This window comes from Corylus avellana, chromosome ca2, assembly GCF_901000735.1.
Source record: "Corylus avellana chromosome ca2, CavTom2PMs-1.0".
Classification (NCBI taxonomy): Eukaryota; Viridiplantae; Streptophyta; class Magnoliopsida; order Fagales; family Betulaceae; genus Corylus; species Corylus avellana.
Window position 1 is genome coordinate 48,407,155 of NC_081542.1, and position 27,443 is coordinate 48,434,597.

General features: G+C 38.5%; 3 protein-coding genes and 1 pseudogene across 3 annotated transcripts; all 4 read right to left on the bottom strand.

Annotated features, from left to right (window-relative positions):
- Positions 1–752: 752 nt before the first annotated feature.
- On the bottom strand, positions 753–5,755 carry LOC132172141 (dihydrolipoyllysine-residue succinyltransferase component of 2-oxoglutarate dehydrogenase complex 1, mitochondrial-like). Its single transcript, XM_059583591.1, has 15 exons — positions 5,681–5,755; positions 5,498–5,570; positions 5,324–5,401; positions 4,291–4,351; positions 4,164–4,191; positions 3,881–3,951; positions 3,702–3,776; positions 3,511–3,566; positions 3,370–3,414; positions 2,957–3,247; positions 2,726–2,820; positions 2,356–2,446; positions 2,133–2,243; positions 1,587–1,781; positions 753–1,115 (listed from the first exon to the last, which is right to left on the bottom strand). The coding sequence occupies exons 2-15, from the start codon at positions 5,546–5,548 to the stop codon at positions 924–926; spliced, it is 1,440 nt and encodes a 479-aa protein (XP_059439574.1). The 5' UTR covers positions 5,549–5,570; positions 5,681–5,755; the 3' UTR covers positions 753–923.
- Positions 5,756–7,286: 1,531 nt separating this feature from the next.
- Positions 7,287–8,847, bottom strand: LOC132170110 (probable F-box protein At4g22030). Its single transcript, XM_059581014.1, has 2 exons — positions 8,759–8,847; positions 7,287–8,622 (listed from the first exon to the last, which is right to left on the bottom strand). Exons 1-2 carry the CDS (start codon positions 8,845–8,847, stop codon positions 7,287–7,289), a joined length of 1,425 nt encoding a protein of 474 aa, XP_059436997.1.
- A 10,550-nt stretch (positions 8,848–19,397) lies between these two features.
- Positions 19,398–20,673, bottom strand: LOC132173076 (probable F-box protein At4g22030; annotated as a pseudogene).
- A 3,460-nt stretch (positions 20,674–24,133) lies between these two features.
- On the bottom strand, positions 24,134–25,393 carry LOC132172951 (probable F-box protein At4g22030). Its single transcript, XM_059584515.1, has one exon. The coding sequence runs from the start codon at positions 25,391–25,393 to the stop codon at positions 24,134–24,136; it is 1,260 nt and encodes a 419-aa protein (XP_059440498.1).
- Positions 25,394–27,443: the final 2,050 nt, after the last annotated feature.

The following is a 27,443-nucleotide window of genomic DNA, read 5'->3' on the forward strand; positions in this document are numbered from 1 at the left end:
ATAAATCTTGATCATAAAATAATTCATTTTCATATTTCACTTGAAATAGAGAAGATCCTTATCCCTTAAGATAATGATGGATTGTTTTAATCTTACATAATGAATCCCTTGTTTACTAAAGATATAAGCTCATCCATAATAATTTGACATAACCCACCAACGGGCTATTGGCCATTGATTTCAAGTGACTCTTGTCCTTTTATTATACATTCTTTGGAACATATTTGTGATGCTGCAATTCTATTACAAATTGATGTGTCAGTCCACGTGATATTATCACATCAGAGATCAGACACAATCAAGTAATGATTCACGTGACACTGTCACATCAACAAAAATCAAACTTAATTATCTAGTGATTGACGTAATAAGTTTCTTTAACTGATGTAATAATGTCACATGAATTGTCATGTCAATTTTTAAAAGACTTGTAGTAAAAACTAACCCCAGCAACACTCACTATGGTTCTTACTTTTATCAGATTTCAGCTCACAGTTCCACCAAGGGTTTTGACACTATCAACACCCCCACTTGATACAATTCATTTACGATTTTTTGAACCCAACCAGTTATCGTGCTTGGGACGCCCACTCCTTCCATGAAAAGTAAGCCAAGATTTAGTCTCAAATTGACTGCTCGAACTACCCTCGACTTCATTTTTTTTTTTTTTTTTTGAGAATTTAAAAGATAAAAGGAAGTTATAACCAATGGTGGCATGTGAGGGGGGGAGAAATCCTAGAGATAGAGAGAAGTGAGGCCCCAAACAAGAAAGTTAAACTCAACCAAGGAATATAATATAACAAAGTCTTGCATATGCAAACAGGCCGCTCTTGCAAGATGTTAGAGGCTTATCCTAATGCTTCGCCAAAACTGACCACAGCATGACAGGAAAAAGGACATTAGAAAGGTAACCAATGGTGTCCTCATATATCAAGAAGCAACCTCCGAGGGTCCTCCACCACATCTTTAATACGACGCAAGAAGAAGACTGCCTCTCTTCCATCAATTAGTCGATGGTCATATGTTAGGGCAATGTACATCATCGGCCTGGAAACAACTTCCCCACCAACCACCATCGGACGGTTCACAATTGAGTGCATGCCCAGGATGGCCGACTGCCAAAAAAAAAAAGTAAATCAACAATAGGTGAAGAGATTAGATATTAGTAAAAGGAATACAAGAGAAGCATCTGCAGGATAAAGTAATGGAAATGTTCACTAGTGGAACCATCTCATGACTCATTTTCTGAACATGTATAAACGTTAACATGCATGAGTAGTTAAGTCACCAAGGAACTGGCATGAATCATGTATCAATCCTTGTACCCCAAATATGACTATAGTTTAATATTTCCAGGAACTATATCTGATATCTTTGTTGATACAGAATCGAGCCAAAAACTCCGAAGTGACCAACGGGTAGCAAGTCCCCTAGAATAAGGATGTGAGATGGCCAAGCCTCCACTCAGCTGATTTTAAGAGGTTGTCTACAACATGTTAATGTGTTTGTGCACGCAGATGCACAAGGAGAATTCCCCTTATCATCAAAACAAAATGTAAGCAGTACGGGTATATGCAGTATCATACCTGAGGGGGATTAATGATTGGGGTACTTAGAAGGCTTCCATAGACGCCCCCGTTAGATATTGTGAATGAGCCTCCAGCCATCTCATCAATTGATATAGAGCCATCATTTGCCTTCTTTGCAAGGGTGTTGATCTCCTTCTCGATATCAGCAAAGTTCATTTTCTCAGCATTGCGGATAACCGGAACAACAAGGCCCTAGAAAACAGAACTCAGTGGAAGTGACCCGATTTAGATATAACCAATGCAACTTGAATAAAATATGTATCTCAATTATTGCTAAGCATTCTTTTTAGATACAACCAATATGTAATAAAATATTTGTTTTTGCATCAAGAGTTTGGTTAAAAATTTTATTCCATTACTCCAGAAATAGTTCATGTTGGCCTTATGTCAAAAAAAGAAATTCTGTAGTATGAAGCCTTAGCCCCGCTAATATAAGTTCCAGGCTCTGCAACTGTCAATGGACCGAATTCAATTATCAGAACACATCCAAACACTCCATTCTCAAGTCACTGCATACTTGAAATGATTGGAATAGAGACGGACCTTTGGTGTGCCAACAGCAATACTGATATCAATATAATCTCTATAAATGATGTCATCCCCGTCAATGACAGCATTGATAATTGGCTGATTCTGGAGCCCACTTACAGCAGCCTGGAACAGGACAAGCAACAACACTGGAAATCAATGTTTATGAACATGCACGTAGATGTGTTTGTATCTGTACATGGAAAGGTACTGAATAACTGCATATGATAAAACATACTTTAATAAATCCTGACATAAGTCCTAACTTCACCCCATGCTTCTCAACAAAAGCATCTTTATAATCAGAGCGGAGCTTCATCAGATTAGTCCTGATTTGCATAGCACATTGGTGAAGGGGAATATATAAGGCAATGTGTCATAATTATTTCAAATACTCTGAGAAATATTAAGCAGCATAACTAAAGGAAGAAATTTTATTCCAAATCAGCACATTATGTTGATAACAAATTTACGGTTACATTTAGACTACACACACAGACATCAGACATCTTAGTCACAGGGATTGGTTCTGTAGAAATACAGGTACTTGGGTCGATGAAGTGCAAAAATCAGCCACACTGATTTAAAGTTTGGGACAAAAAGCTTACATATCTACTTCATTGAAAGTAGTCAGCATAGCGAAAGTGTTCTGAGAGTCTTTCAAACGAGTTGCAACACGTTTCCTCAGTCTTGTCATTGGAACCTACAATTATATAAGTTGCAAACAACAAAAACTGAATAAGGAAAAAGACCTATGAAAGTAAAACTTAAACTAAACTTTTAAAGGAACCGCTTAAGATAAACTAATAGATGGATAAGGGAAGATCTCCAAAACTTACTCTTCTTTCCCTTTCTTTGGGAGGAAGTTGAGGTTCAGTTACTGAAGGTTTAGGGCGTGGTGGAGAAGGAGCTTTAGGCTTAGGAGGAGAAGTTTCAGCTTTAGGCTTAGGAGGAGAGGTTTCTTCCTTAGGTTTATCCTTGTCTGCCTTTTTCTTTTCTGCAGATGGCTTAGAAGCAGCCTTGCTAGGCAATTTCTCTGATGGAGCAACATGTGATACATCTCCACCAGACTTTGAGATAACAGCTATCTTGGTACCTGGTTCCACTGTTTCACCTTCTTTGGCAATAAACTATAGAAAAAATGCAAAGATGAACATTACAAATTCAAAATACCTATGTAACCAGAAAGGAGAGGCACATTCATAGTGTATTCTAGCTTCTAATCATTACATACTGCATCCCATCTGATTACCTTTTGGAGAACACCAGCCTCAGGACTAGCCACATCAATTGTAACCTATTTGTATTATATGTAAAATAGTTAGAACTGATCAAAAGATTTGATAATGGTTCAGAACTGGAAAACTTATATTAGTGCCATTTCACTAAGTACCTTATCAGTTTCTATCTGGGCAATAGGCTCATCAACCTCTACATGATCACCAGGTTCTGCTCTCAATTTATCAACAATAAGTCACATAAGAGATTTGAGTATATGTGTCATAACCTATTCACAAATAGGCACAAAAGATAAATTTTCGAAAAGAAAAAGGAATTCAAATACAGTCAACTAGGACGACATACGCTTTAAAAATTTTGCTAGAGTCCCATCAGTGATGGATTCACCCATGAAGGGCACTACGGCATCAACCAGATCACCTTGGTAAACAGATAGAGCATTTGTGTTAAAGAATATCCAATAATATACACCAACATGCATCAAATTCAGGAAAATGCCCCAGAAGATCATGAAGATATCGTACCATTATTGGAAGAAAATGACCTATACTGCATATAGATAGGAGAATCTGTTTGAAGAAATGACACAACTTCCCTATACACCATGAAAAATGTTAGGGAAATAAGATACAGAAAAGTTGATTGAAAAGGAGAAGTCAAACTTGCTCCAACTACAGCACATATGACTTCCTTCTTTTTCCGATCCTTTCCTTTACAGCATAGGCTTAGAAAATAACAAAAAAGACATAAATCCCAGATTTCCCTTCAAAACGTGTCAGGGGCAGCAAGTAAGGAAGAGTCGCTGACCTTGCTGTCTTTGAACTAACCGGACAAGCTGCAATTCAAAAGGATCAATAAAAGAGGCACTCAGTTATCCAAAATAATCTTTTATCCCAACATGACATGCCTAAACAGTCACTGAAAGTCTGATTACCTAGACAACTACGGCGAACAGCATTGCCTACAATTCTTGAGCCTCTTCCAAGAAGCAATGGCTGCACAAATGTTTGTAAAAATACAACAAGGTAAGAAGTTCTGCTTCAGAATGACAGCAAAGCACACCATCATATTAAATTTAAACACGATTCCAGAAAACAATGAGAAAGAGGACAAGAGAATTTCTCTAAGGAATCTATGAGAATGTATATAAACTTGCTTTCATCAGACAGTGCACTGACCGATAAACCTAAGATCTCACATGGTTGGCAAACAACTTACTAAATAATACTCCCAACCAGCGATGTAAAATCAAAGATCAGTTGAAGCTTGGGATTAGCACGTTATGCATTAGCATCCCCTTATTTTCTAGGGTAACTCTCAGTGGACTTCCCAAAATCCTAACCATTATTCTTTTTTAAATGGCTCAGACTTTGCAAATTCAGCACACAACTTATTGTTTAACAATGAATTAAAGAAAAACTAAAGATCTTCTCAAGGTAGTAAATTCTATTAGAATGTTAATTTATTAATTAATTTCACTACTTCTTAGTAGCTTAAACTTTTGGGATAAGTTGATAACTGGAGATTTATCATGGTAACATAGTAAAAGTCCTGAATTTGAACCCTAATTCTAGACTTATTGAAGGGGAGTTTAAGCACACAAGTGAAGGGGAGAAGTAGAACATTAATTAAATAATTAAATTCATTATTTCTTATAGGCTTAAGCTTTTAAGACCACCGGTAATTCAACAAATTCTGAGGTGGTAATATCTGAACCGTTCAATCAAAACCAATGGTTAGGATTTTACCATTTTCCCGATCGAGGTGTTCGATAGCACAACCAAACAGAAGCTCAGGTCGAAAAGAACATTACAAAACCACACGGAGGTCAAGTGCAGGCAATTCCATTTTGCATTTGATATCACATTATCAAATATCTGAGTGCTAATCCTAAGTAGTCACCTAATCTCATTTTTGCTAAAAGAAACAAATGAAATTCACAGAGACTAATCGAATTCCAGAGCTACCTCTTTGACTGTGGCAGTGTAGCCACGCGTCGCTTGCGCGGTTGCAGGCCGAGCCACCAGCAACGACCGTTCGAAAACCTAAACGGAAAAAGAAGCGCACAAATATAGAAGAAGACGACGATACTGAAAAAACTCTGGAAAAAGAACCACATTAGTGTATAGCAGAAGTTTCACCGAAGCAGAGGCGCCTCCGCTGGCAACTTTTCGCCTTATGATCGCCCACATAATATTGCTCGTATCAATTTCCCTAACACATTTTTCACAACAAATCAATTGAATCTGTAATCAGAAACTTTGCTTAGCTCTTTTGTACAGATCTGATATAACTGTGTTTATAGATCGAGAGAGAGATTGGACCTGCGGAGGAGAAGGTGGAATGTTTTGGTGGCTTTTCGTTCACTGATTAACAGACAACAAGGAGGGAATATGTGTTTTTAACTCCTAACTGCATATTTTTTAACGTGAGAATAAAAATTACAATTAGATTTTAAATGAATATTATTATTGAATTTTGAATTCAAGAGTAATTTTTAGTGTATTATTAAAAAATGTGAATAACTATATGTATCTCTTTTTCATAAATTATGGACTTTTACGTGAGTTTGTACAGTTGATCGCATGCCGCGGGTAGTTCAACTAATTAAAGAGACATATCGACTGCGAAGAGACAAGAAACCAGCAAAGATGACTTGTTAAGAGTATCATCCAAAAAACACTTTGATACTTAAGTTAACGAGGGATTCTTAAGATAAATAGAAAGCTATGAAGACAAGAGTCACCCGTCGGTAACTCTCTTGGGATGGGAGTTAACCCATTAGTATTAGTCCTCGCCAATTGTTGGTCACAAGTACAACCCAACTCGAGGGGTAAATAAATCTCCTTATGCCTAGGGGTGCGTTTGGCAAACGACTTGAAAAATGAAATGAATTGAAACTGCAGCATATTTGATTGGTTTTGAAAAAAAAAAAAAAAAAAAAAAGTAAGAATGTTTTATATGAAAAGTCAAAAAAATTTGTTTTGTAGTGATTTTTTTATTTGAATAGTAATAAAAAGTGATTGATATAATGTAAAAAGTAAGAATGTTAAGGTTAATTTTGAGAGAAATAGTTGAATTTTTTTTGGGTACTTTGGCAAACACAGCTTAAAGACCAATGGGGCCGGAAGTAGGCCAAGGTGAAATGGACCTTTGGTAAATGGTATCATGGGTTAGAGTATCTCAAGTATTTTTTAATTTAACTGTCTTACTTATTCTTCTTGAGGTAAAAGTGTACCAATCCAAACATCATTTAAGATTTACAAGCTTTTGAAACATGATCCGAACTCATACAAGTTTGTTAGAATTTTTGGTTTATTCAAGTCGTTGGGACAAGATGACGAAAAGGAACAAGTCTTTGGCACGAGGCTTGAAGAGGTAATTTGAGTGACGATCCGTTTTTTAATATATGTTTAATCAAAGAAATAAGAAGTGCCTATACTATTATATTACCGTGTTAAATAAGTAATTTCCAAAAATTTAAATGAACAAATAAAAGAAAATTTAATTAGATAAGAAAGTAATATTCTAACCATATAAATAGAATATCCAACAGCCTAAGGTACCACAATTGAGTGACAAACTGAGTTTTCAATTGAGCTGACTTCCAATCCCAGGGCTAATTGGCCCAATTCCAACCACTCGATGTAAATTTAAATAATCGAAGCTATCCAATCCAGACCACATGTCTTGAATTCCGAGTATTCAACCAATCAATATACAATATCCCTGTTCATATATTATATGCAAGAAACTAAAAGGAAAATTTATATTCCTTTGGACACTCCTTTTGGCTTTCGAAGAAGTTGCTAAGATAAAACTTGATCAGAATTAACATTTGTCTTTGTCATTCTTAGAGCTAGATTGTACAAACAATTGGTTGTATAAATAGTCAAAGAATTAAAGAATCGCTATGCACCAAATCTTAAACTAAAAGAGCTTGCTAGCGAATTCATCTATGGCGGTTCCATCCATACATGAAGAAGCTGACTTTTTAGCTAACTCTCTGAGCTGTGACAAGCTTCTCCCCAGCTTCAAAGCCACATTCATTTCAAACAACTCTCCGTTTTCTCTTTTCTCCGTATCTCTTTCCTCAAGTGTAGCTTCAATGGATTCTGAGAGTAGCTGAAAGAAACCAGCGCAGTTTCTGTACATCTCAAACACCATCCCAATTTGGCCACCATGCTCGAATGCATTAACCATGCTACCTAAAGCCCCCGCAGCCACCGCTACTATTGCAGCCCAAGAGCCGCTACCAACAAAAGCAGATCCAACGGCTGCAATGGCAGTGAGCAATGGACCTGCAATGGCTAAAATCTTGTTGATCTTCAACACCAAGTTGCCTAGCCTTTCGTAGTCCTCAATGTCCTTTCTCTTCACCACCTCGACGATCTCTCGCATTTCTACTTCCATTTCCTCACTCCACCCATTCTTCTTCTCATCTCGTTGCTTTCCTTGAGAGGACTTGTTTTTCTTCTGGAGTTGCTGATTTGAAGGCCACCAAACAGATGGCTCAAACTTTGCAGGGAATTTGTCAAGCATGGCTCCTAGCAAGGGAAGTGGGTATGCTTTGTCGACGGCCAGAACCTTTTCCATCACGCCCTCCACATCTTTTTCCATTGGAGTCCCGAGAGCCATCATAGTTTGGATTTGGGTCTGGATCTGCTTGAACAATCTTGTAGCATTGCGTTGCTCCTCTGCAAGCTGTGAAGGCTGAATTTTATTCATCACAAGCAACATCCCAGTGGCTGCAGAATACAAGAGCGTGGACGACAGTTTCAAAGCCAAAAGGGGCATTCCGGCTCCACCAATGGCTGCAGCACCGGCCATGGTGGCAGCAGTGAGGGTTATCATGTTGACGGAGTTGAGAAGAAGGGTATTCCAGTTTTCACGCTGTTTTCCCATGTTGGCGTGCATCTCCACCCTGTCAGCCGCGGCCTCTAAGATGGCATATAGTTGGGTAGTCGCAATTTTGTCATCAGTTGATGTGGTAGTGATCTTTTCTACCGGGACTATGCCCGTGAATCCATCCCTTTTATTCAATTCCTGAACCAGCTTTCTCGTTGGTATTTTTGGAACTGAGAAGCAAGCGATCGCTTTAGGAAGTTTAGGGACATGAATAGCAGCATTGATTTGCCTGGAACAAGAAGATGATGAAGATAATCGGAGAGTACTTGAAGCCATTTGATTGATGTTTTCTCTGAGCTTTTCTTGTGTAGGGGGAAAGTGGGAAGGTTGAGAATGGAGGTAGGGAGGCAGGTTGAGTCTTATTTATAGCATCCAACTGCAACTCAAATGAAGCGGTCAGATAAGGAAAACATTGACCGGCTGAGTGGTTTGACTCGGCCTAGTGAGTGTCCGGACCCATTCCGTATTCATAATTTTCAATTTTAAAATTTTACTCGCTTGTCTTGGGCCTCTCATGCGACGCAGTAAAACTGTACGCGCATGTTAAACCAAGATCAAGGATTACACCTGCAACGGAGACCATGCGACGTAGTAAAACTCGTACGCCCATGTTAAATCAAGATCAAGTATTACACCTGCAAGGGGGGATTTAAGATTTTTAGTTTGGGGAATAAAATTAAAATATATATATATATATATATATATATATATATATATATTTTTTTTTTTGAAAAAGATTGAGATTCTTATTCAAAAATCACAGTGGAAAAATACAACTCATGAAGGGGGAATGACTTCCTCCCTCCTTACAATACCATAGATACAAGGCGGAATCTCTTCCCTCCATAAAAAATCTATGACATGGTCGGTAGCGTTTTTTGCTAACCCGTGGGCGGCATAGTTGGCTTCCCTTGGACAATATACAGCATATGCATTGCCCATAGTCTGCAGCCCATTCTGGATGTCTTCGATAAAGTGGCCGTAACTACTTCTGCATGGGTCCAAAGAATTAATTGCCTTGATTATCTGTTGTGCATCTCCTTCAATTATACATCCTGCACCACCAAGATCCTTGCCCAGCATCATGGCATATAGCCCAGCCATTGCTTCAGCTGTAGCTGGGTCAAATAGCTGCGCAATTGTGATGCTTCGTGCTGCACAAACTTTGCCCATAAAGTCTCTAGCTATGATCCCCAATCCAATGCAGCCTTTGTTCTTTGAGACTGCAGCGTCCCAATTCACCTTGTACATATGCCGAGAAGGTGGCTGCCATTCGACGCTCTGAATCCCCTGCAGGGCTTGCGAATTGTCATTTTTTCCATCCTCCATTTCATTTGCTTTCGTGAATTCCTCCAGAAAACTGCATGCATTGCGAGCCAGCTGGTTTGGGGGAATAAAAATCCCTCCATGAATCACCGTATTTCGTCTTAGCCAAATGTGCCTGGCGATGGTGGCAAAAAGTTCTAACTCCTTCATCTCGCACCTCCCTATCATTGCTTCAAAAACTTTAATAAATGCACTCTCCCCACACACCCTTTTTTGGAACTTGATTATGCTACCCCCCCATACATCTTGAGCTGTGGGGCAACTCCAAAGAATGTGCTCTACCGTCTCTACATCTCGTTCACATAAGGGACAAAGATTTGTGTCGGTCACGCCCCTTTTAAATAAATTAGCCTTCGTAGGGAGTAGGTTTTGGCAAGCTCTCCATATGAACATTTTAACGGCATTTGGGACCCTTATTTTCCAGCAAGCTTTCCACACCGAACTCTCAATTTTCGGGCGTGACCCTCCCCCTCCTTCCAAAGCCATAAACTCCATCTCCATGTGATATGCGCTCTTAACAGAGAAATCCCCATTAGTAGTGCATCTCCAAATCAAACGATCTTTTGGACTGAGCGGACTAAGCGGGATATTTTTTATTAAATCTGCTTCCTCCTTAATAAAAATGCTGTCTATAAGGGGTCCGTTCCACACCTTCATGTCTTGGTCAATAAGCTCCACCACTCGTGCTTGGGCCGATAACACCCGAACAGGAGTTTGAATGGAGAAGGATATTGGCTGTGAAATCCATCTATCCCCCCAAATTCGTACATCTCTGCCATCCCCTATTCGCCAAATAAGCCCACGATTGAGAACCGATTTTGCGGATATAATGCTCCTCCATGCAAAAGAAGGTCGTTTCCCTACATTTGCCTCCAAAATCGAAACCTTGGGATAATACTTGGCTTTGAAAATTTTTGCGACTAGTGATTCCGGGTTTTGTAACATTCGCCAAAGCTGTTTTGCCAACAGAGCCTTGTTAAAGGTCACCAAATCCCGAAAACCCAAGCCTCCATCAGCTTTTGCTTTTCCCATCCGTTCCCAACTCATCCAATGAATTTTTGAAGTATTCTCCTTGTGTCCCCACCAAAATTTCTGCATCATCCCATTAATCTCTTTGCATAAGACATCCGGAAGTTTGAAGACACTCATACAATAAGTGGGAATTGCTTGGGCCACCGCTTTCAATAAAACTTCTTTCCCGGCCTGTGATAGAAATTTAACCTTCCAATTATGAATACAATTCCACACCTTGTCTTTGATTCTCTTGAAAGCTTGCACCCTCGACCTTCCTATCAAAGTTGGTAACCCCAAATATTTATCATAACTATTTGATGCTGGGAGACCCGACAGTTGGGAAATCTCGGATCTTCTTTCACTAGGAGTGTTCCGACTAAAAAATAGTGAGGTCTTCTCCTTATTTAATTTTTGACCGGATGCGAGTTCATATTTTTCTAATATTTTTGTAAGTCGTCTCCATTCAACCAAGTTTGCCTTACAAAAAAGAAGGCTATCATCTGCGAAAAAAAGATGGCTGATGCGTGGGCCATTTTTTGAAGTGGGAACTCCAGTAATTACCCCTCTACTTTCAGCGCTTCTTAGCATCGCACTTAAAGCCTCTGCACAAATAAGAAACAGATATGGTGATAATGGATCACCTTGTCTTAGTCCCCGCGATGGAACAATGTGTCCCATTGGAGTACCATTGACCACCACCGCATAAGTGACAGAGGTAATACACTCCATTATCAAGTCAATCCACCGCTTTGAAAAACCCATTTTTGTCATGACTGCCTCCAAAAAAATCCACTCCACCCGATCATAAGCCTTGCTCATATCGAGCTTTATTCCCATAAAGCCCACCTTACTCCACATTCTAGTGTGCATTGAATGTAAAGTTTCATATGCAGCTAGAATGTTATCAGTAATCAATCTGCCTGGGAGGAAAGCACTCTGATTACAGGAAATAATATGAGGTAGAATAGATTTGAGCCTGTTTGCCAAAACCTTGGAGATTAATTTATATATCTCGTTACACAGGCTAATTGGTCTGTAATCCGTCACACATACAGGATTTTTAATCTTTGGGACAAGAACAATGTTAGTAGCATTAATACTTCCATCCAATTGAGCACCATTTAAAAAATGTAAAACTGCATGGCATACCTCCGGGCCCACCGTGGCCCAATTTTGTTGATAAAAGTCTGCTGTGAACCCATCCGGACCCGGGGCCTTCAACGACGCCATCTGATCAAGGGCTTGCTTCACTTCCAGTGCCGTAAAAACACTTGTCAAATTCTGGTTCATATGAAAAGTCACCTTGCTCTCAATTCCACTGGTGCACTCCTCCAAGCCACTAGGATTTGCTGATGTAAGGAGAGTTTTGAAAAAACTGACAAAAGCTTCTCCCACGGCATCTGGCGAGTCACACACCCGACCACTAGCATCCTTTATTGAAGTCACCTGATTCCTCCTCCTACGTTGTTTAGTGCACGCATGAAAATATTTTGTATTCCGGTCCCCATTTTTTAACCACTCCACCTTAGCTCTTTGTCTCCATTTAAGATCTTCTTGCTCCAATAAACCATGCAATTCAGCTTTAATCTCTTCTTCATTTTGGTGGTCCGGTTCTCCTTGCTTAGCTTGCATCTTTTCTAAAGCTGCAGTTTTTTGTTGTATTATTTCATCACTAGACAGCACATGCTTCTTCACCCATACTTGCAACGATTGTTGGCAAGAAGAAAGATTGGTTTTGACCCTTGTCCAAGGATTTTCGTCCATTGATTTTGCTCTCCAAACACGCTTTATTGTATCTTTGTAACCATCTAATTTGGTCCATCTTGCCTCAAAACGGAACTGCCGCTTGTTCTGCCTTCTAGCCTTGCCCTTTGAACCAAAAGAAATAAAAATAGGATTGTGATCTGAACTACGTCTGGCCATTACGAAGACTTCCGCATCAGGGAATAGTGAGCACCATTCTCCATTGGCAACTGCCCTGTCTAGTCTTTCCTTTGTGAAAGCTCGCCCATGCCTCCCGTTTGTCCAAGTGAATTTTGGGCCCCGAGACCCCAAATCACTTAAATTACAGTCCGTGAGTGCCTTTTGAAAATCCTCCATAAGGATTCGGGCCCGTCTCCCCCCTCCCCACTTCTCACCAAGATGAATAATTTCATTGAAATCCCCCATGCATAGCCAAGGCACGGGGGAAAACAATGCAATATGTCGCATCAAAGCCCATGCCTCCTTCCTCTTTGCAGTTTCCGGATGCCCATAAAAGCCAGTGAATTTCCACTCAATCCCATCATTCGTTCTTTTGATCACCGCATTGATATGTCTACGGCTAAAATTTTGTATAGTGACTTGAAATTCATCCTGCCAAAGCAGAACCAATCCTCCACTTCGACCCACACTTTCAACCACAAACATTTGATCATATCCCAATTTTATTCGTAGAAATTCAATTTTTTTATTCATCATTTTGGTTTCCATAAGAAAAACCAAACGGGGTTTCTTTTCCTTTACCATATGGCAAAGGTCACGAACCGTCTGGGGGATCCCAAGCCCTCGACAGTTCCAACATAAGGCGCTCATTGTTGATGGCGGGGCTGTGATTCAGCCTCCGCCATGCTAGTTGCTATATTAACATTTGATTTTCCCTTTTTCCTTTGGCTTCTTCCAGCCTCATCCGCCGAAGAAGCACCTTTTCTTTTGCCTTGCTGCAATTGTTCCCCATCTTGTGTGCTCTCCTCTCCACTTCCAGCCCGTTCCTTACGTCTCCACACAAGTGACTTACGTCCCTCCCCTGTCTGCTCAGTATGCCCCGCGTGTCCCTTCCTAGCTCCCTTAGGAGCTACTTGTCGTTTTTGGGCAGCAGGTGGTGATAGCTTATGAGTTGAAACCTCCACGTCATTAAAAAATTTTGTCATATTATTCTGAATTTTGTCCACATATTCCTTCTCTGCTGTACCCCAAACCATTTTTTCTTTTAATGCATCCCACTGGCCCACATAGACACTAGATCCTCTTGTGGTTTGGAAATTCCCCCGAATATCTTCTTTTTCATTAATCCTCCAATCACTATTAATTGTAGAATCCCGTGATTTCAGCCCCCAATCACTGTTATTAGGGGAACCAGAATTTCCTCCATCAGATATGCCTTCCGTATCGTCATCATAGCTCATAACTTTCTTTCCATATTCGGCTCTTGCCGATTCTGGCGTTATTGTCTGCTGCGAAGGGAAAGATTCCTCCCCTTCTCGCGGTGTTTGCTCCTCCGTGCCGGACTGCCTTCCACCGTGGTTCACCCCCTCTCTTCTGTCTTTCCCTCTTCTGTCCCGTGTGGAGGCATGCTTCGTCCCTTCGTCAGTGAAGTTTGCATCCCACGTCTGCTCCGTCCTCAAATTTTGTGGACGTCCTCCCCCAAGCCCCAATCTGCGTTTTGCTGTAGAAACTTTGAGCCAAGAACCAAATTGATCCTCCCTCTCTATCTCTTTCATCTTTCTTTCTCCCACACCTCCACACCTTCTATTCCCGTGCCAAACTACTCCACAACTGTAACAGAATTTTGGAAGCTTTTCATATTGAAAAGCTACCCAAATCTGCTTATTCTTCACCATTATAGTTCTTCCTCTAGCCAGTGGTTTAGAGAGATCAACCACAATTTTCACCCTTAAAAATTTACCCCAACCGATACCATCATCTAGCACATCAACATCCTCGACCTCTCCAACTGATGATCCAATCTGCATACCAACATCTTTCCCCATGCAAGCTAGAGGCAGATTATACATCCTCACCCACAGTGCCGCTTTATCGAAATCCAACTCCGAAATAGGAGTCAACCCATCAAACTCGGCCAAAGAAATAAGATAGCCGTCGAAAGTCCAAGGCCGTCCCTCCATGATCCTGATTTTATCCCATACATGTTCAAATTCAATGAGATAAAGATTAGATCCCACCTCCTTGAATGTGACTCTTCCACTCGGCTTCCAAATCCGGATCAAAGGGGTTCTAAAGATATCTTTTCCAATATACCTATCTGCCAAAAGTTTTCCAACCAAACAAGATTGACCACGTTGAATCATAGGATCCATCGCACTCTCCTGGATTACCATTGCTGCACCTTCCTCCTCGGACAGTGAAAACTTACCCCAAAGGGTCACCAACTCCTCGGTTGTGTCTCCCATCCCCTCACAGACAGTCTCTCGAACACCACTCCTCACAGATAACTCTCCCCTAGAAAGGTTCAAGAACAAAACTCTATCTCTGTAAGCCCTATTAGGAATCGCCGCCAATCCCTAGCAGAGCGTAGAGAGAAGAGACTTTTATATATATATATAAGGAATAAAAATTAATTTTTAAAGGTTTATTTATAATTAATTTGTTTTGGATGGCTTAGAGGGGCTTGCCATACTGTAGTTCCGCCCTTGCTACTTGCTACGGTAGACTAGGACATTTGGATATAATCTTTTAAGCTCCCATTTCAATTTGAGATAGATTCCATCTTCAGATTTTATACTTGTGGTTCTTTGGATCCAAATTCCATACAATAGTGCAGGTACTCGGGTTGCTTGCTCAAACACCTCACTGAATAGTTTGAATTCAGACAAACTCTCACATAAGGCTACTGTTGGGATTATCCTACATCGGTTGTGGAAGGGGTTGGTGGTCAGTTTCTAAGTGTGGGAGAAAGACTTACCTTTTAAGTTAGCTTTTGGGGTTGAGAAAGGCCCAATACCACCAAACACTACTATCAGAACCCACAACATCTTCAAATCGCTTGTATGAAATCCCCCGACGCTTCAAACCTTTTTATGAACACATAGCATTAATTGAGAAATTTGTAAAAGTGATGTTCACCTTTGAAATCCTAGGCATTATTTACATCTACGTGTCTAAGATATGTAGAAGCCACCCCCATTGGTGGTTGGGGGTGGCGCGAGGCTTCCCCTAGGCCATGGGGGTGGCCTTCCACCCATCCATGGTGGCCGCGCACCATCCCAAATGGGCGGGGGTGGCGGCGAGCAGCCCCCACCTCCCTCTGGGGTGGCTTCTCCTCCTTGGAGGATTGTCTTCTTAATTTTGTATTAAAAAAATTAAGGAAAAAATATAAAAAAGTCCTCCAAACTACTAGCCGTTTTCAATTTAGGTCCTTAATATTTCAAAAGTGATAAAGTAGTCCCTCAAACTACCAAACTATTACATTTTGGCCACTCCATTAGTCAAAACCGTCAGTTTGGACGGAAACTGCAAAACGTCGTCGTTTTGTTGGGGGGCTACTTTATCACTTTCTAAATATTATGGGCTAAAATGAAAATGGCTAGTAGTTTGGAGGGCTTTTTTATATTTTTTTCAAATTTTTTTTCTTCATAAAAGGGCATTGTAGTAACTTACCCATAACAAAAAGACGTCATTTTGCAATTTCCGTCCAAACTAACGGTTTTGACTAACGGAGTGGTCAAAATGCAATAATTTGGTAGTTTGGGGGCTACTTTATCACTTTTGGAACATTAGGGGGCTAAATCGAAAACGACTGGTAGTTTGGAGTGCTCTTTTATATTTTTCCTAAAAATTAATTAATTAATTTTTTAATTTAGATTGGATATAATCAAATGTGGTTCGGTTTGTTTTTGGGTTTTGATACTGGTGGATACGTGGCATATCTTAGACCATTAGACGCAAATGATGGCTAAGATTTCAAAAAAATGAGAAACTCATTTTTCTAGTAATGGGAGGAGATCCGAATCCCATTAACCATGGAACTGCACCAAGAACTTGTCTTATTGGCTAGCTTGATAATTTTATAAATAAGGGAGACTCCCTCACATTGTCGTGTAAAATCCGGTTCTTACCATGGACTAGCGTGTTTGTCCCATTATTTCTGATTCTCTGCACATGTTGCCCTTAATTTGTCTCAAATTGGTCAGTAGTCAAGGTCTTTTAAGGTTTGAATTGTAGCAATTTACTCCATAAGAGTTCAATTGTTATCAAATAAATTATTCTGCATGTCTACATTTGGTTAAATTTCTAAAGAAAAACTTTCCTAAGGACCCCCAAACTTCCACCCGTTTTGAAATACCCCTCATGAATTTCAAAATATCTTAATTTAGTCCCCTGAACTTTCAATTACTTTCAATTTGGACCCCTCCGTCAAATTTTAAACGTCACATGACGTTTATACCCCTGACTTTTGTATAAAATTTCAACTTCTAAAACGTTTTTTTATTTAAAAAAAAAAAACAAAATCAGGAATATTTTGGTCTTTTTTTGAATTTTTAACAGCTAAATTAACGGAATGATCCAAATTGAGAGCAATTGAAAGTTCAAGGAACTAAATTGAGAGATTTTGAAGTTCAGGAGGGTATTTCAAAATGGGTGAAAATTTGGGGGTCTTTAGTGAAGTTTTCTCAATTTCTAACTATGCTAGCTACCATGTCATTACCACCTCGATCTATAATTGTTTTTTTTTTTTTTTTTTTTATGTTTTTTTTTTTTTGGTTTTATATTTATACTTATAATTTTTTCTTTTCTTTTTATTTTTAATTAAATGAGACACGTATCACTTTCTAATTGAATATGATATGGCAATACAGTTAAAAATTTAACAAAATGATTTATTTAATAACAATTAAACCTTAGAGAGTAAATCGATAAAATTTGAAAGTGATTCGATTAAAATTAGAACATCTTTGAGAGTGATTGGATAAAAATTTATACCTTAGGAACAACCTGAACATCTTTCCCAATTCTTGGCCCATGCATTGATTACATAGGTCACTTTCATTTTTATATCTTGAAGCAATTCCCTAGATTTCCTCCTATTGCTAGGTCTGTGGGCTATACAATGAAAAAGACCCTCCATTATAATTTTTCTGTTCTAATTTTTTTTTAAAAAAAAAACATTATTGATGCAATATAATTAGGGCTGACAATTTAACCTGTAATCCGAGAATATTCTGACACGAACACGACACATAATTTTAGGGTTATGGTTTAAATTAAACGGGTTCGAGTCTTAAATGGGTCACCCATTTATGACCCTTTTAATAAACGTGTCATGTTTGGATTTGACATAAACAGATTTGCGGGTTAACCGGGTTCGTTGGTTGACACGTTTATACAATTTATATATTTTTTAATTTTTAATTTTTAACTTTTCAAGTAAAATTTTAAGTTTAACTTAATTTAGGGCTGACAATTTAACTCACGACCCGCAAATTTGACATGTACACGACACATAGTTTTAGGGTTAGGGTTTAGGTTAAACGGGTTCATATTATAAACGGACCACCCATTTAATAAACGTGTCGTGTTCGAGTTAGCAAGTTAACTAAGTTGACACGAACCCAACATGTGAACCTATTTTACCAGCCCTAAATAAAACCCACAAAAACCACTTGAACGGCGGCATGTACACTGTGCAAATAGAATGCATCACTTGAGTGCTATTCGACAAGAGATCAAGCAGTGGCGCAAGTCGATTGGAGGTAGGCATAACATAATGCCTTGCTCGAGTCCCACTCGAAAGGCGCTCGAGAGAAGCCAAGGCAAAATGTGCCCCGCTTGAGCAATTGCTCAACGAGCGTTTAAGCGGTAGCAAGGAAAAATGCTCTGCTCGAGAGACGATCAGGAGGACCCACTTGAGGTGTTTTTGACCGGCTCCAAATTAACACATGAAAACATGATCATTGCTTGCACACAATATACATTCGATGCTCATGCTACTTGATTTTGGTGTTGTTCTTTCCTATATTAGATTACAACTTGCTCTTCTGCTTCTTCTTCTTCTTTTGAATTTTCCATCTTTAGCTGATTCGCCACCTTCTTAGAACTTTACTCTTGTAATATTCATGGAAAAAAAAAAGAAAAATAAAAGAAAAGACATTATTCTTCAGTTTTTAGTGACAATTCAATTTGAAGTTTTCTCTTTATTTATACAGTTGACTTAACACCGGAATTCAGACAAATAGACACGTAAAGACAACCAAAAACAGATACATACTAAATGGGATTGAATTGGAGTCCTTAATACACTCGTTGCTTGTTTACGGGGAGGTGATGTCAATTAGTAAGAAGATAATTTACTTTCCATCATATCTCCCCCTACCAATCTATTATTTTTTATTTTTTGAAAGAACTACATATATCGGTGCATGAGATAATTGACGGTTGGGTATGTGATAGGATTCTTGAGGATTCTAGAATCCTCTCTTTGCTTAGTCCCTACTCTTGGCTGGGTCGCTAAGTTAATTTCCTTCTAAAGATTGTTTTCTTGCAAGTTACGCATTTACTCTTGAATTTGTATTTTCATATTTAACTTAATTTCTCCCCTATAAAAGCTGTAGATGCCGTATGGCAAATTCATCAAAAGGAAAATTACTCTTGCTTAATGCAAGAATAGGAGGCCTGATCCCTTCGAAATGATCATAATATTTTTTTTTCTTTACTTATTCTTTCTGATTTCTTGTGATAGATATATCCCTCGGATCCTATCAATATGTTCAAGCACGTCAAATAATCTACTCCACATGTCTTGAATTCCGAGTATTCAACCAATCAATATATACTCCTTTTGAGTTTTGACCCTTCAACAAATTGCAGTAGGAAATTCAAGTTATTATATGCAAGAAACTAAAAAAAAAAAAGATTATATTCTTTTGGACACTCCTTTTGGCTTAAATATTGCAGAAGTAGCTGAGATAAAATTTGATCAGAATTAGAATTTGTCAATGTTATAGGTTTGTATAAACAATTGGTTACAAATATCAATCAATGAATGAAAGAATAGCTTTATATGCACGAAATCTTAAACTAAAAGAGCTTGCTAGCGAATTCATCTATGGCGGTTCCATCCATACGTGAAGAAGCTGACTTTCTGGCAAGTTGTCTAAGGTTTGACAAGCTTCTCCCCAGTTTCAAAGCCACATTCATTTCAAACAACTCTCCATTTTCTCTTTTCTCCAAATCTCTTTCCTCAAGTGTGGATTCAATTGATTCTTGCAGTAGCTGGAAGAAGCCAGCGCAGTTTCTGTACATCTCAAACACCATCCCAACTTGGCCACCATGCTCAAAAGCATTAACCGCGCTACCTAAAGCCCCCGCAGCCACCGCTACTACTGCAGCCCATGAGCCGTTACCAACAAAAGCAGATCCGACGGCGGCAATGCCAGTGAGTAATGGACCTGCAATGGCTAAAACCTTGTTGATCTTCAACACCAGGTTGCCTAGCCTTTCGTAGTCCTCAATGTCCTTTCTCTTCACCACCTCGATGATCTCTCGCATTTCTACTTCCATTTCCTCACTCCACCCATTAATATTCTGACCTCGTTGCTTTCCTTGAGAGTACTTGTTTTTCTTCTGGAGTTGCTGATTTGAAGGCCACCAAACAGATGGCTCAAACGTTGCAGGGAATTTGTCAAGCATGGCTCCAAGCAAGGGAAGTGGGTATGCTTTGTCGACGGCCAAAACCTTTTCCATAACGCTTTTCACATCTTCTTTAGATGGACTCCCGAGAGCCAGCGTGGTTTGGATTTGGGTCTGGATCTGCCTGAACAATCTCGTAGCATTGCGTTGCTCCTCTGCAAGCTGTGAAGGCTGAATTTTGTTCATCACAAGCAACATCCCAGTGGCTGCAGAATACAAGAGAGTGGACGACAGTTTCAAAGCCAAAAAGGGGCATTCCGGCGCCACCAATGGCTGCAGCACCGGCCATGGTGGCAGCAGTGAGGGTTATCATGTTGACGGAGTTGAGAAGAAGGGTATTCCAGTTTTCACGCTGTTTTCCAATGTTTGCGTGCATCTCCACCCTGTCAGCTACGGCCTCTAAGATGGCATAGAGTTGGGTAGTAGCCGCAATGGCGTTGGAGTTGGGTGATTTATCATGGGTTGGTGCGGTACTGGTCTTTTCTACCGGAACTATTCTTTTGAACCCATCTCTTAGATTCAATTCCTCAACCGGCTTTGTTGTTGGTATTTTTGGAATTGAGAAATAAGGGATGACTTTAGGAAGTTTAGGGACATGAATAACAGCATTGATTTTCCTGGAACAAGAAGATGATGAAGATAATCGGAGAGTTGAAGAAGCCATTTGATTGATGTTTTCTCTGAGCTTTTCTTTGTAGGGGGGAAGTGGGAATGTTGAGAATGAAGGTAGAGAGGTTGGTTGGGTCTTATTTATAGCGCCTGAAATGAAGCGGTCAGATACGGAAACCATTGACTGGGTCGAACTGGGTTGACCCGGCCTATTGGCTGACCCATTCCCTATTCATAATTTCAAGTTCAAAAGTCCTCCCTCGTATGTCGTATCGGGTCTCCTATGGGACTGCGACGTAGTAAAACTTGGAAGCTAATACAACTAATATTTTCCGTTGCTACAAAACTTGGGCCTATATTTATTGAGTAATCAATGCTACATAGTATAAACACTCTCACTCTTAAATTTAATGACCTGGCTTTTAAGACTACAAGAATTAAGAATTATTTATTATTAAATTTTAATTTAATGATGTTTTTAAAAGCAGTGAGTGTGAGAATGAAGGATATGGATCCACTAAAATTCTTAAGAGAATTTCTGTTTCTGAAATTTTAGATTTATACTGTCTATTTTCTATCTAATGGTTATTATTCTATTACGTGTCTCACTACTAATAAAATAATAAAATATTTATTATTTTATTATTTTATTGGTAGTGGGACACTTAGTAGAAAAAATAACTATTGAATGAAAAATGAATGGCCTGAATTCGAAATTCCAAAAACTGAAATTCTTAGAATTTCAGTAGATTCTGATGGGAGAATAAGAGTGTTGAAGTTTGAGTGGGAGTATAATATTACTCATATTTATTAGTGTATTTCAAATGGTATTATATATTTTTTTTTAGAAATAATAAAAATGTTTTGACGTGACATAGAAGTAAGAAGTGTTCGCTAGTAGGATTTACATTTGAAAAAAAACTTTTTAAATTTTTTTTACTTTTATTATACCTACTTAGTTTGAGAAAATACAAACATATGTATAGCTCATTATTTACTTATAAAAAAAAAAATGTTTAAATGAATAATAATAAGAGTGGGTGTGTGGCCACCCTAATTAAATTGATGAAATGGATGACAGGCAACCACATAGTTTTATTCTAGTAGCCATACGGTTAGATGGAGAGCTGGCCACGTAGCCACCTCTCCTCTACTAAGGGTGGCGTATGACCATTTTACTTTTCTTTTCTTTTTTGACTGGTAAGTTAGTTCATGTTTATGTAAAAGTTAAATATGTATTTTGTCAAAATACTTTTATAAGAATGTCTGAAATTTTTTAATAAAAAAATGTATGTGTTTTTTTTTTTTTTTTTTTTGACATGTCCACACAAGAGGAAAATGTCATGTTTTGATTTATTTATTAATGAATTTGAGAAGAATAAGAAATTCAAATTTAACACAGAAAACAAAAGGAGAATAGGATAACAAACATATATAGGCTTGGTCTGTTTCCTTTACTTCTATTTTTATTTTGGATCAAGCAATACGGCTATCTTTAACAGGTCAACATCAACAAGAGGTCAAAAATTCAAAATCAACAAAGTGGATTCTTCAACTAAAAAAAAAATCTAAAACTGGTGATGGAAATTACTAAATTAGCAAATATGTATGCCTTTTTTCGTACGTCATATCAACTATTCAAAATTATTAGCATTTACTAATTGATACCCATCATATATTTCGCCTTGCTATTGGTGATTTCATGGGCAGTGTCATCTGAGATGGATTTCATTTTAAGTTTTTATAGCTGCAAATTGCGATTCATTAGATTCCGATTACGAGCAGTAAAGCAAGTAATAAGTTGCTCAAATGTTCGATCAAATAAGTATATATTAAGAAAAGCGATAAAGGCACATAGGGGTCAAGATCCATATAGTATTGACAAACTCTCACATAAGGTTACCCTATTGCACGGCTCCATTATATAAGCTAATCTACATTAAAGTAAAAACCAGAATTAAGTTTTACGGATTACAAAGTTGAATTGACATATTCTCTTATGAAATAGTTTCTTTTGTTGTCTGCCCTTAATCACACGTTGCTTGCTTTCTTTTGTCGACATGCTTTGAATCTCGACATGGTTTTCTCATATTGCTGTCCTGGGATGCTGCTAGGTACTTTCTTAACACAATCTTATTCCCTTTACTGCCTTTGCCATTTCTTCATAACTATCATCATGATTTACAGCCTAGATGGCATCATGATGCAGGGCAACAATGGTTAACACCTAATGCCCATTGATTTAAATTTTATTAATTTACTTTCTAAGGTTTTGATAAAATGTTTTAATTTTTATAAAGAAGATTCCGTTTACCTTTCAGTTAAATTTCAAACAATATTGCCACATCATATCTAATCAGAAGGTGACACAAGTAGCCTTTAATGAAAAAATAATATATATCAAAAAACAAAAGAAAAAAAAAATTACCCCTTGCAATGAATTAAGATTGTGGTTTATAGCGTTTATTGGCATTAAATATAAATACATTGAGCTGAAGTGTTGCTTACAATAACACTATTTTAATTAAATAGATTGGAAGATATTTTCTCATATTAGTTTAGAGGAAATTTCTATCCTAAGTCCCTTAAAAATTGATGTAATAGTTTCTATAATATTTAGTATGTTAGAGACTAAAATGTTGACTATTATATAATAAATCTACATAAAATGTTGGCGCTTAGATGAGTTCATATTAATTAAGGTAACTCGAGCATTTTTTTTCATTGAACTGTCCCACCTATAGTATTGTTCGTAAGGGAAAAATAGTGTACCAATCGAAAACTTCACTTAAGATTTACAAGCTTTTGAAATACGATCCGAATTCATATTGAGATTGTTAGATTAATTCTTGATTTTTTCAAGTCTTTGGCACAAGATGACAAAAAGGAAAAAGTCTGTGGCACGAGGCTCTGAAGTCTAAAGAGGTAATTGGTTTAATGTCAAGGGCCAATCAATTTTGTAAGTTATATATGTTAAATCTCAAAGATCCACTTACTTTCTAGCCTTTTCTAATTAAATAATAAAAATAAATTTAATTATATTAAACATAATATTCTAACCATATAAATAGAATATGCGACAGTAACCACAAATGAGTGACAAACTGAGTTTTCAAATGGGTTGACTTCCAATGCCAACCACTCAATGTAAACATAAGCCGTTCAATCCGAACCGCATGTCTTGAATTTCAAGTTTCACCAATTCGATATACAACTTCCCTGTTCTGGCTGTTCATGTATATACACACTCTTCTTTGCCACCGTACGTCGTAAAGCTAATGCTCCACCAACAACTTGACCGTTCAACGAATTGCAGTAGAAAATTCAAGTTATTATATATATGCAAGAAAAAAAAATTATATTCTTTTGGAAACAACTTTTGGCTTTTGCAGAAGTAACTGAGACATTTTTTGTATAGAATTAGCATTTGTCATTGTCAATGTTAGAGCTAGACTGTACAAAGAATTGGTTGTACAAAGATTGAAAGAATTGCTATATATGCACGAAATCTTAAACTAAAAGAGCTTGCTAGCGAATTCATCTATGGTGGTTCTATCCATACGTGAAAAAGCTGAATTTCTGGCTAGTTCTCTGAGGTTTGACAAGCTTCTTCCCAGTTTCAAAGCCACCTTCATTTCAAACAACTCTCCATTTTCTCTTTTCTCCAAATCTCTTTCCTCAAGTGTGGATTCAATTGATTCTTGGAGTAGCTGGAAGAAGCCACCGCAGTTTCTGTACATCTCAAACACCATCCCAATTTGGCCACCATGCTCGAAAGCATTAACCGCGCTACCTAAAGCCCCTGCAGCCACCGCTACTACTGCAGCCCATGAGCCGTTACCAACAAAAGCAGATCCGACGGCGGCAATGCCAGTGAGTAATGGACCTGCGATGGCTAAAACCTTGTTGATCTTCAACACCAGGTTGCCTAGCCTTTCGTAATCCTCAATGTCCTTTCTCTTCACCACCTCGATGATCTCTCGCATTTCTACTTCCATTTCCTCACTCCACCCATTCTTCTTCTCATCTCGTTGCTTTCCATGAGAGGACTTGTTTTTCTTCTGGAGTTGCTGATTTGAAGGCCACCAAACAGATGGCTCAAACTTTGCAGGGAATTTGTCAAGCATGGCTCCTAGCAAGGGAAGTGGGTATGCTTTGTCGACGGCCAAAACCTTTTCCATAACGCTCTTCACATCTTCTTTAGATGGACTCCCGAGAGCCAGCGTGGTTTGGATTTGGGTCTGGATCTGCTTGAACAATCTCGTAGCATTGCGTTGCTCCTCTGCAAGCTGTGAAGGCTGAATTTTGTTCATCACAAGCAACATCCCAGTGGCTGCAGAATACAAGAGCGTGGACGACAGTTTCAAAGCCAAAAGGGGCATTCCGGCGCCACCAATCGCTGCAGCACCGGCCATGGTGGCAGCAGCGAGGGTTATCATGTTGACGGAGTTGAGAAGAAGGGTATTCCAGTTTTCACGCTGTTTTCCAATGTTGGCGTGCATCTCCACCCTGTCAGCCACGGCCTCTAAGATGGCATAGAGTTGGGTAGTCTCAATTTTGTCATCAGTTGATGTGGTAGTGATCTTTTCTACCGGGACTATGCCCGTGAATCCATCCCTTATATTCAATTCCTGAACCAGCTTTCTCGTTGGTATTTTTGGAACTGAGAAGTAAGGGATCACTTTAGGAAGTTTAGGGACATGAATAGCAGCATTGATTTGCCTGGAACAAGAAGATGATGAAGATAATCGGAGAGTTGAAGCCATTTGATTCATGTTTTCTCTGGGTTTTTCTTTTGTAGGGAAAGTGGGAAGGTTGAGAATGGAGGTAGAGAGGTTGGTTGAGTCTTATTTATAGCATCCAACTGCAACTCAAGTGAAGCGGTCAGATACGGAAAACATTGACCGGCTGAGTGGCTTGACTGGGCCTTGTGGGTGACCGGACCCATTCCCTATTCATAATTTTCAATTTCAAAATTTTACTCGCTTGTCTAGGGTCTCTCATGCGACGTAGTAAAACTGTACGCCCATGTTAAACCAAGATCAAGTATTATACCTGCAACGGAGACCATGCGACGTAATAAAACTCGTACGCCCATGTTAAACCAAGATCAAGTATTATACCTGCAAAGGGGGATTTAAAATTTTTAGTTTGGGGGACAAAATTTAAAAAATATATATATATATTTAAAATGAATAAAAATTAAATTTTAAAGGTTTATTTATAATTTTGTTTTGGATGGCTTGGAGGGGCTTGCCATACCATAGTTCCGCCCCTGCTACTTGCTATGGGAGACTAGGACATTTTGATATAATCTTTTAAGCACCCATCTCAATTTGAGATAGATTCCATCTTCGGATTTTATACTCGTGGCTCTTCGAATCCAAATTCCATACAATAGTGCAGGTACCGGGGTTGCTTGCCCAAACACCTCACCGAATAGGTAGAATTCAGACAAACTCTCACGTAAGGCTACTGTTGGAATTATCTCATATTGGTTGTAAAAGAGGCTAGTCGTCATTTTATAAGTGTGAGGAAAAACTTCACATCTTGAGCTAAGTTTTGGGGTTGAGAGAGACTCAAGACCACGCAACACTAGTATCAGAGCCCACAACACCTTCAAATCGCTTGTACAAAATCCCCCAACCGCTTCAAACCTTTTTATGAACACATAGCATTAATTGAGAAATTTGTAAAAGTGAAGTTCACCTTTGTGCTTCTTCCAAATGTCATATCCCACATCACCTTATAATTATTGCCTTGCCTTAGCATTAACCAGGTTCGAATCTCCTCCCTTTACCAGAAAAATGAGTTTCTCATTTTTATTTTTATTTTAAATCCTAGGCTTCATTTGCATCTAAGGGTCTAAGGTATGTCACATATTCAATGTATCAAAATTCAAAAACAAACACAACCACACCTGATTATATTAAATTTAAATTGAAAAATTAATTAATATATTTTTTAAAAAACAAAATTGAAAAGATAACCCTCCAAGAAAGAGAAGCCACCCCCATGGGTGGCTGGGGATGGCGCGAGGCCACTCCCAGCCATCCATCCAGGTGGTCGAGCGCCATCCCAGATGGGCGGGGGTGGCGGCGAGCAGCCTCCACCTCCCTCTGGGGTGGCTTCAACTCCTTGGAGGGTTGTCTTCTTAATTTTGTTTTAAAAAAACTTAGTTAATTAATTTCTTAATTTAGATTTGTTATAATCAAATGTGGTTCAGTTTGTTTTTGGGTTTTGATACTGGTGGATACGTGGCAATGTGGCATATCTTAGACCCTTAGACACAAATGACAGCTAGGATTTCAAAAAAATGAGAAACTCATTTTTTTAGACATGGGAGGGGATCCGAATCCCATTAACCATGGAAGTGCACCAAGAACTTGTCTTATTGGCTAGCTTGATAATTTTATAAATAAGGGAGACTCCCTCACATTGTCGTGTAAAATCCGGTTCTTACCATGGACTAGCGTGTTTAATTTGTCCCATTATTTCTGATTCTCTGCACATGTTGCCCTTAATTTGTCTCAAATTGGTCAGTAGTCAAGGTCTTTTAAGGTTTGAATTGTAGCAATTTACTCCATAAGAGTTCAATTGTTATCAAATAAATTATTCTGCATGTCTACATTTGGTTAAATGTCTAACCATGCTAGCTACCATGTCATTACCACCTCGATCTATTACTGTTTTTTTTTTTTTTTTTTCTATTTTATTTTGGTTTTATATTTATACTTATAATTTTTTCTTTTCTTTTTATTTTTAATTAAATGTGACACGTATCGCTTTCTAATTGGATATGATATGGCAATACAGTTAAAAATT

What these genes read in the sequence shown, in the direction of transcription:
- LOC132172141 (XM_059583591.1), bottom strand. Translation starts at nt 5,548, where the DNA reads ATGTGGGCGATCATAAGGCGAAAAGTTGCCAGCGGAGGCGCCTCTGCT. An exon ending in GCGGAGGCGCCTCTGCTTCG is followed by an intron (nt 5,402 to 5,497) that starts GTGAAACTTCTG and finishes TTTTCCGTTTAG; the next exon opens with GTTTTCGAACGGTCGTTGCT. An exon ending in AGGCTGGTGTTCTCCAAAAG is followed by an intron (nt 3,248 to 3,369) that starts GTAATCAGATGG and finishes TTTTTTCTATAG; the next exon opens with TTTATTGCCAAAGAAGGTGA.
- LOC132170110 (XM_059581014.1), bottom strand. Translation starts at nt 8,847, where the DNA reads ATGGTCTCCGTTGCAGGTGTAATCCTTGATCTTGGTTTAACATGCGCG. An exon ending in GAGAGGCCCAAGACAAGCGA is followed by an intron (nt 8,623 to 8,758) that starts GTAAAATTTTAA and finishes GCTATAAATAAG; the next exon opens with ACTCAACCTGCCTCCCTACC.
- LOC132172951 (XM_059584515.1), bottom strand. Translation starts at nt 25,393, where the DNA reads ATGAATCAAATGGCTTCAACTCTCCGATTATCTTCATCATCTTCTTGT.